Source organism: Triticum aestivum, unplaced genomic scaffold, assembly GCF_018294505.1.
Source record: "Triticum aestivum cultivar Chinese Spring unplaced genomic scaffold, IWGSC CS RefSeq v2.1 scaffold117306, whole genome shotgun sequence".
NCBI classification, from domain to species: Eukaryota; Viridiplantae; Streptophyta; class Magnoliopsida; order Poales; family Poaceae; genus Triticum; species Triticum aestivum.
In genome coordinates, this window is record NW_025226027.1 from 1 (window position 1) to 8,736 (window position 8,736).

Genomic DNA, 8,736 nt, shown 5'->3' on the forward strand with positions numbered 1-8,736 from the left:
TTTTTCCCCCTTTTCCTTCTTCTTTTCTTTTTCTTTTTTCCTTTTCTTATTTTTTATTTTAAGTTTATTTTTTTTACAAATTTCAAAAATATTATATAATTTAGTTGCGTACCCTGAAATGTTTGGGTTTTACAAAAATCATTCAAAGTTTTTTAAAAAAATCACGTTTTGCAAAATATGTTTGAAGTTTTCAAAAAAAAAATGTTTCAGTTTTCAAAGGGTTTTGGACAAGTTACGACTCCATAATAAACCGACTCATAAAGCAATGCATTTCCCTTAGGGAAATGCAACATTTTAATCATCAACACCCTTTTTGTTTCATGATTGCTTTGCGAGTCTTGATCAAGAAGAAAAAAGAAATGAAGATGTAGTTAACTAGGTTTAGTTTAGGACTTTTTTTTCCTTTTACCCAATATAAATTGATAATGATTTTGTAATTGTATTTATATAAATAAAGCTTTTTTCCTTATCTAGATTGTAGGATTCATAATATTACTTTGTAGTAATTTATTTATTATAAAAATTTTAAATTCCTTTTTGGATCAAACTTTTGTCATATAACTTTGTAAAAAGAATTTAATCATTAATTCTCATCCTATTATTTATTTGTCTAATTCTACTTCAATTGTAATATGGAGTTGTACTTATGCACATAGGTCCTTAACTTATATCCTATTTGAATTGTGAACCAAGTACTAAAAAAAGAGCAAAGGTCATGCCAAATTTAATACTTGAGTCACTTTCATCTAAATTCAACTAAGTTCAGAACGTTTAATTTTACCCCAATGTTTATATGCATGAATGCAATGCACATTCGAAAGAAAAATAAACCCATGCAACTCTCTAAACTATGGGACATTACAGCACTGTGGGTTGTCTTCTGGTCGGTTCGCCTTGTGACACCTCCATTTGACTTATGGTTGCTCCCACACTTGGTGTTTTATTTTGTATGATGAGTTTCTTCCATGTTCGGATCCATTCCCTGCGGAAACACATTAAACCAAGGATTTCGTAATTTCTTGCGTTCATTAGTCATTAGTGGCAATATCAAAGTGACTCTCTTGGATATTCTAGGATTATCCGGTTTAAACAACGGTGTGACAAGTGACATCACTCATTGCCCTCCTCAAGCTTAAAACCTCCTCTTCAAGCTAAAATCTTGATGGTCCTCGAGGAAGAATCAAAAATCAGTAGTAAGAAACACAGTTATTTAAATTGAAATAATGAGTAGGTTTTGGATTCGTGGTGGTTGTGTTATGCAGGTGGCCTCTAAACACGTCTTCTGGTGGAGTGGACGTCGTTGCTTCGTGTCTTTGTCCTCTAGCTCATTCTTCAATGGCGACATTCGACTAGCTTCGCCTTAGTCGGGGAGCCTGTGAGGTTGGTTGCCTCGGATCCACCTGGCCGGGATCTGTTTGGTCGCCAAACCCTCTGTGTCGCCTTCCAGAATTTCACTTTCATCAACTTTTGGTCACTTTCACCAAATTTCAGAGTCGGTTTTCAACAAAATTTTGGTGTCACTTTCAACAAAATTCTGAGTCATTCTCACTTTTAGCAATTCCGGAGTTGCTCTAAAAACAAAGTGTCATTTCCAACAAAAACAGTGGAGCGCAGCAGCCCAGCGTGTTGGACCGCAGGAAATTGATAGGATAGGAAGGAGGGAGACGTTGCCCATCGATAAAGGCAAGGCATACGTAGAGGCAAGGCAGGCCACGTATCTCTCTCTCTCGCCAGTCGCCATGGCCATGGCCACCAAGCTCCAATGGTTGCCACGGCTCCTCCTGCTCACCCACTCTGCCTTCTTCCTGCTCAGCCACACCGCCGCCTTGCCGTGGACTCTCGACCACGCCTCCGGCCTCCACCCCGTGGTGCTGCTGCCCGGCAGCACGTGCAGCCAGATCGAGGTCCGCCTCACGGACGCCTACGAGCCGCCGTCGCCGCTCTGCGCCGGGCACAAGGGCGACGGCCAGTGGCACCGGCTATGGAAGAACGCGGCCGCTCCTGATGCCGACGCCCCGTGCTTCGCCGATCAGTTTAGATTGGTCTACGACGATGTCGCCGGCGATTACCGCAACGCGCCGGGCGTCGAGACCCGCGCCGTCTCCTTCGGCTCCACCCGCGGCTTCCTTGCCGACGACCTTGCCGACAAGTAAGTACTAGCTTCGTCGTGGTTTATTGGTCCCTTCACATTTTATGCTAAATTTTGATCTTAGATTTAACTAACAAAATATTAATGCACGTAACCAATGCAAAGTATCATTAAAAATCCGACGATATAGTTTTCGATGAACGCATTATTATTTTCTTAGTTAAATTTATGATTAAAATTTAACACAAAATACTAAAAAGACCAATAATTAAAGGGTAGAATCCAAAACTATGCTCTCACTAACGACATCACATATTCACATCAATAAACGACAACTTGGTTAACCTGCCAGGGAGCTCTGCATGGGGAAGCTGGTGGAGGCGTTGGAGCGAGTAGGGTACCGCGACGGCGAGACCCTCTTCGGTGCTCCCTACGACTCCCGGCAGGCGCCCGCCCCACCGGGGAAGGCGAACAGAGAGCTCTCCCGGTTCCGGCGGCAGCTCAGGGAGCTGGTGGAGCGCGCGAGCAGGACGAACGGTGACAAGCCGGTCATCCTCGTCTCGCACAGCCAGGGTGGCTACTTCGCACTCGACTTCCTCAACCGGAGCCCGCTGCCGTGGCGCAGGAGGTTGGTGAAGCACTTCGTCATGGCCTCTACGGGCGCCGGCGGGTTCGTGCTGCTAATGCAGAGCCTCCTCCCCTCGAGCGGCAGCTCCACCTCAGCCTCACCCGCCGGCGTCCTCTCGCCGCCGCAAGTTAGGATGATCTTCCCCGGCACTTTCTCGGCACTGCCGTCTCCCGTCGCTTTCGGCGACGACACGCCGCTGGTGGTCACGGCGAACCGGAGCTACGCCGCGCGCGACATGCCGGCATTCCTCGCGGCGGCGGGGCTGCCGCCACAGGCGGTATGGCTCTACGAGACGCGTGCCCTTCCCGTGGCGCTGAGCCTCGGACCGCCGCTAGTGCCCATGACGTGTGTCAACGGCGGTGGCGTGCCGACCGTGGAGAGGCTCGTCTACCCGGGCCCTGGCGGCCTCGGCGCGGCCCCGGAGGTGGTGTACGGAGACGGCGACGGCGTGGTGAACTTGGCGAGCATACTTGCGCTGGACACGGTGATGGGTGGAGACCCGAGGCAGGAGCACTACAGGTCCATCAGGATCGCCAATATGTCTCACCTTGGTGTTGTCTCGGACGCTCTCGCCCTCGAGCGTTTGCTTGGTGAGATTTTTCACGCCGCTACACCGGCCGTGGATGCGCGTGCGATGTAGTGAACATAATTGAGCTGCGACACCCGCTTTTATCCCAAAATTTTGCAATGAAAAACATCGCTGCTATGTGATGTTTTTGATCCGGTTTTTCTTGTGAACTGCATCCACTCTCTCCTGCTTAATGAATTGCCGAAGCTCCCGACCATCTAGCTTTTTCCCTCAAAATTGTTTTTACAAAAAGAGGATGACCCCGACCTCTGCTTCTGGATGATGCATGTAACCATTTCCCTTAAAATTGTGATGCATCGTTTTGGTTACTGCAAAAATATCTTTTGGAAACAAAATCTACAACATTTGTTTTTGATTTTATCTTGTCCCAAAGAACAGCATGAGGATTTTGTTCTTTAATTATACAGTTTCTTCTTTTTTTGCAGATTCTTTTTAGAATTTTGGTTAGGCTACTCGTAGTGAGAAGCATCATATACTAGCATCATGCATATGGGAACTACATCCACTCTATCCTGCTTAATGAATTGCCAGAGCTCCTGACCATCTAGCTTTTTCCCTTAAAATTGTTATGCACCCCCTCTAGTTCTTGGCTTGCTGGCATCATCGGTCATCGCGTCCCCTGCTTTGGCTCCTCGCCCCTCCCCCTCCCCAACCCAAGACACCTTGTTGCCCTGCGCCTGTCATGTCAAGGCCTGCGTGTCTGGCCTGGCCCCCCTTCTTGGTGGTGTTTTTTCAACCTACATTTTACTTTCAACTCCCGATTTCTGATCCGGTGGCTATGGGATTCCTCAGGCCCAGGCCGGGGAGAAATCCCTGCTTGGCCTGCCGGTGCTGGCAGCAGCGACACTCACAAGTGTAGTTCGCTTCTTGGAAGCGTTGTCGTGGACTCTCTCTGAGCCCCTCTTTTAGCACCTGGGGAAACCCTAGGTTTCATTCATCAAATCGGACGGCGGCGGGCGCCTGGCGTCATCTTGTGTGCTTGCAGCATCCCCGGTGTCGGACTTGTAGATGTAGGACGTCATGTAGGTTCGGACTGCCCCTCAAGCTAGGGGGTGTAGCTGTGTTGTTTGCTTGTTCAGAGCGAGCACGCCTTGTCTCTCTTGTCTCTCTACTCTGGGCACCGTGTTCGTACCTCCTTTCGTTCGTGCATGTGTTGTATCGTCATTTGTACTCATTCTTTTTTCTTCTATCAATGGAATGATACACACACTTTGGGTATTTAAAACAAAAAGATTGGTAAATAGTTGAGCAGACTTAGAAGTTTGTGGAAGGGGAAGATTGACCGAATAGTTGATTCGTAGTGCACTTGTCCTGGACCACTTCGGTACCCCGTGAACACTAGTAGAAAACAGGGCTTTGATCCAGGCCGGGTTAGCTGTTGGGGAACGTAGTAATTTCAAAAAAATTCCTACGTACACGCAAGATCATGGTGATGGCATAGCAACGAGAGGGGAGAGTGTTGTCCACGTACCCTCGTAGACCGTAAGCGGAAGCGTTTGAACAACGCGGTTGATGTAGTCGTACGTCTTCACGATCCGACCGATCCAAGCACCGAACGTACGGCACCTCCGAGTTCAGCACACGTTCAGCTCGATGACGATCCCCGGGCTCCGATCCAACAAAGCTTCGGGGATGAGTTCCGTCAGCACGACGGCGTGGTGACGATGATGATGCTCTATCGGCGCAGGGCTTCGCCTAAACTCCGCGACGATATGACTGAGATGGAATATGGTGGAGGGGGGCACCGCACACGGCTAAGGAACGATCCGTAGATCAACTTGTGTGTCTAGGGTGCCCCCCCCCCCGCCCCCGTATATAAAGGAGCCAGGGGGGAGGAGGCGGCCGGCCAAGGAGGGCGCGCCAAGGGGGGAGTCCTACTCCCACCGGGAGTAGGACTCCCTTCTTTCCTAGTTGGAATAGGAGAAGGGGGGAAGAGGAGGAAGAGGGGAAGGAAAGGGGGGGGGGGCGCCGCCCCCCTTCCCTTGTCCTATTCGGACTAGGAGGGGGAGAGGCGCGCGGCCCCCTCCTGGGTCCTTCTCTCTTCTCCCTCGTGGCCCATGTAGGCCCATTAACCCCCCGGGGGGGTTCCGGTAACCTCCCGGTACTCCGGTAAAATGTCGATTTCACCCGGAACCATTCCGATGTCCAAACATAGGCTTCCAATATATCAATCTTTATGTCTCGACCATTCCGAGACTCCTTGTCATGTCCGTGATCACATCCGGGACTCCGAACAAACTTCGGTACATCAAAACTTGTAAACTCATAATAAAACTGTCATCGAAACGTTAAGCGTGCGGACCCTACGGGTTCGAAAACTATGTAGACATGACCTAAAACCATTCTCGGTCAATAACCAATAGTGGGACCTGGATGCCCATATTGGTTCCTACATATTCTACGAAGATCTTTATCGGTCAAACCGCATAACAACATACGTTGTTCCCTTTGTCATTGGTATGTTACTTGCCCGAGATTTGATCGTCGGTATCCAGTACCTAGTTCAATCTCGTTACCGGCAAGTCTCTTTACTCGTTCTGTAATATGTCATCTCATAACCAACTTATTAGTTATAATGCTTGCAAGGCTTAAGTGATGAGTATTACCGAGAGGGCCCAGAGATACCTCTCCGACAATCGGAGTGACAAAACCTAATCTCGAAATACGCCAACTCAACATGTACCTTCGGAGACACCTGTAGTACTCCTTTATAATCACCCAGTTACGTTGTGACGTTTGGTAGTACCCAAAGTGTTCTTCCGGTAAACGGGAGTTGCATATTTCTCATAGTTGCAGGAACATGTATAAGTCATGAAGAAAGCAATAGCAGAATACTAAACGATCAAGTGCTAAGCTAACGGGATGGGTCATGTCAATCACATCATTCTTCTAACGATGTGATCCCATTAATCAAATGACAACACATGTCTATGGTTAGGAAACATAACCATCTTTGATTAATGAGCTAGTCAAGTAGAGGCATACTAGTGACTATATGTTTGTCTATGTATTCACACATGTATCATGTTTCCGGTTAATACAATTCTAGCATGAATAATAAACATTTATCATGATATGAGGAAATAAATAATAACTTTATTATTGCCTCTAGGGTATATTTCTTCATTAGCCCATTAGTCCCGGTTCAGTCATGAACCGGGACTAATGTGAGCATTGGTCCCGGTTCATGCGGCAAAGGCATTAGTCCCGGTTCAAATGGGACCTTTAGTCCCGGTTGGTGCCACGAACCGGTACTAATGCCTCAAACCCCATTAGTACCGGTTCGTGGCACGAACCGGTACTAAAGGTTAAAGGTCCCATTTTCAAACTGTACCCCCCCTATCGCCTTTTCAGTTTTGTAAAAAGCAAAAGAAAATGATAGAAACTTCAAAAATTAAAATCCTTCGAGATGTAGTTATGTTACTACATCTACTAGTTAGGAAAATTTAAAAACTTAAATTTGGACATGTTTTGCAAAAAGTGTAGGGAAAATGTAAAACGGCTATAACTTTTCCATACTATGTCAGAAAAAAACGTATACTATATCAAAATGTTCAGCACGAAAAGTCGCATCTGATTTTGACAGCCTATGGCCTATTTGCAAAATTTTAGAATCCTCAAATTCTAAAAGGAAAAAAAGCTATGCTCAAATTTCAGTTTTTTATTTTTTTTAATTTTTGTTAAATCTGGTCAAACTATGGTCAAACTACTTATTCAAGAAGTACTAGTGTTACTAAATAATTATTCAATAATATTAGTGTTACTAAATAATTATTCCAGTTTTTTTGAATTTTGGTCAAATCTAGTCAAATTGTGGTCAAACAATGGTCAAACTACTTATTCAAGAAATATTAGTGTTACTAAATAATTATTTCAGTGTTTTTGAATTTTGGTCAAATCTGGTCAAACTGTGGTCAAACTACTTATTCAAGAAATATTAGTGTGACCAAATAATTATTGTTCTAACAATATTTTCAAACTCAAACAGTGAAATGTATGACTTCATGCTCAAGCTAAATTCCTGAGAGTTAATAGGATTGACATCTTACTATTGTCAGGAAAACAACAAGTGCAGACTTGTAAACGAGGGAGAATAGGACCCGGAAGTTAAGCGTGCTCAGGCTGGAGTAGTGAGATGGGTGACCATCCGGGAAGTTAGATGATTTAGAATGATGAGGGGTGATTAGAGATTAAAGGTTAAATTCAACAGTGATGAGGGTGATTAGAGATTAGAGGTTAAAATAATTGAGAAATTTGAAAATAAAAAAAATTCAAAAAAGAAATAAAAAAATTCAAAAAGAATCATAAAATTTCCTTTAGTACCGGTTGGTGTTACCAACCGGGACTAAAGGTGGACCTTCAGGCAGCGGCCACGTGGGTGGCCTTTAGTCAAATACCGCTTTTTCTACTAGTGGAAGTTAAGGAATTTAGGTTTACTATGTATGTTGAGCATCACTTGGGTATCTCTTAAGATTACGGAGTTCAGTTTAATATGTTATGGTTAGTAGAGCTTGTACATACTTGATTTTTGAGAAAAGTATGTTTTTGGCCCCTCAAGTTTCCCAAAAGTATAGACTTGGTCCCTCAAAAAAAAATTGTATGAATTTGGTCTTCCAAGTCTCAAAACCGGATAAGTTTGGTCCAAAACCGGATTTTGAGTACGTTGACCGGGTTTGACCATGTTGACCAGGTTTGACCGATGAACAGTAAATTCAAAAAATAGCAAACAAATTCAAAAAAAATCTGAAATTTTGTGACAACCAACATGCTTGGGTGCGTGTAAATTTGTGTGGTCAAATAACATCAGAGGAGCTCTAGAAAAAAACGAATTTTGGCTTTTTTTGCGAGCCAAAACTTGTTTTCTTTTTGCCACGAGCTTCTCGAATGTCGAAATACCACATAAATTTTCAAGCACCTAGCGCATCCAAGCATCTCGGTTGTCACAAAATTTTAGATTTATTTGATATATTTTTCTATTTTTTGAATTTGGTGTTCATCGGTCAAACCTGGTCAAGCCCACTCAACACGCTTAAAGTCTGGCTTTGGACCAAGCTTATCCGGTTTTGAAACTTGAAGGATCAAATGTATATCAGGAAATCTTGAGGGACCAAGTCTATACTTTTAGGGAACTCGAGGGACCAAAAACATACTTTTCTCTTGATTTTTCTAGGTCATTTTTGAGAATGTAACCTCACTGACGCCTCCAAATGAGAACTGAGGAGATGAAGTGGTTTTTCCATCGTTAAAAAGGAACGTAGCTTTGTGGTGCACGCTAGCTCTCACGCTTATGAAATGATGATCCAGTGAAATGAGAGCTAACAACATATTCCCATGATAAGAACTGTAAGCTTCTAGGATTGTCGACATCTAAGGAATCTTATTTTTCTCCAAAGAAATGTAGGTTTGATAATGTAGGCAGATGACAATCAT

At 44.6% G+C, this 8,736-nt stretch overlaps 1 protein-coding gene across 1 annotated transcript; it reads left to right on the forward strand.

The window, feature by feature from the left end:
- The first annotated feature begins 1,670 nt into the window (after positions 1-1,670).
- On the forward strand, positions 1,671-3,460 carry LOC123172445 (lecithin-cholesterol acyltransferase-like 1). The gene is made up of 2 exons (XM_044589411.1): positions 1,671-2,149; positions 2,442-3,460. Exons 1-2 carry the CDS (start codon positions 1,740-1,742, stop codon positions 3,355-3,357), a joined length of 1,326 nt encoding a protein of 441 aa, XP_044445346.1. The 5' UTR covers positions 1,671-1,739; the 3' UTR covers positions 3,358-3,460.
- The last annotated feature ends 5,276 nt before the right edge of the window (positions 3,461-8,736 follow it).

Coding starts and splice junctions, on each gene's coding strand:
- LOC123172445 (XM_044589411.1), top strand. CDS start 1,740: ATGGCCATGGCCACCAAGCTCCAATGGTTGCCACGGCTCCTCCTGCTC. Junction 2,150..2,441: donor GCCGACGACCTTGCCGACAA/GTAAGTACTAGC, acceptor TTAACCTGCCAG/GGAGCTCTGCATGGGGAAGC.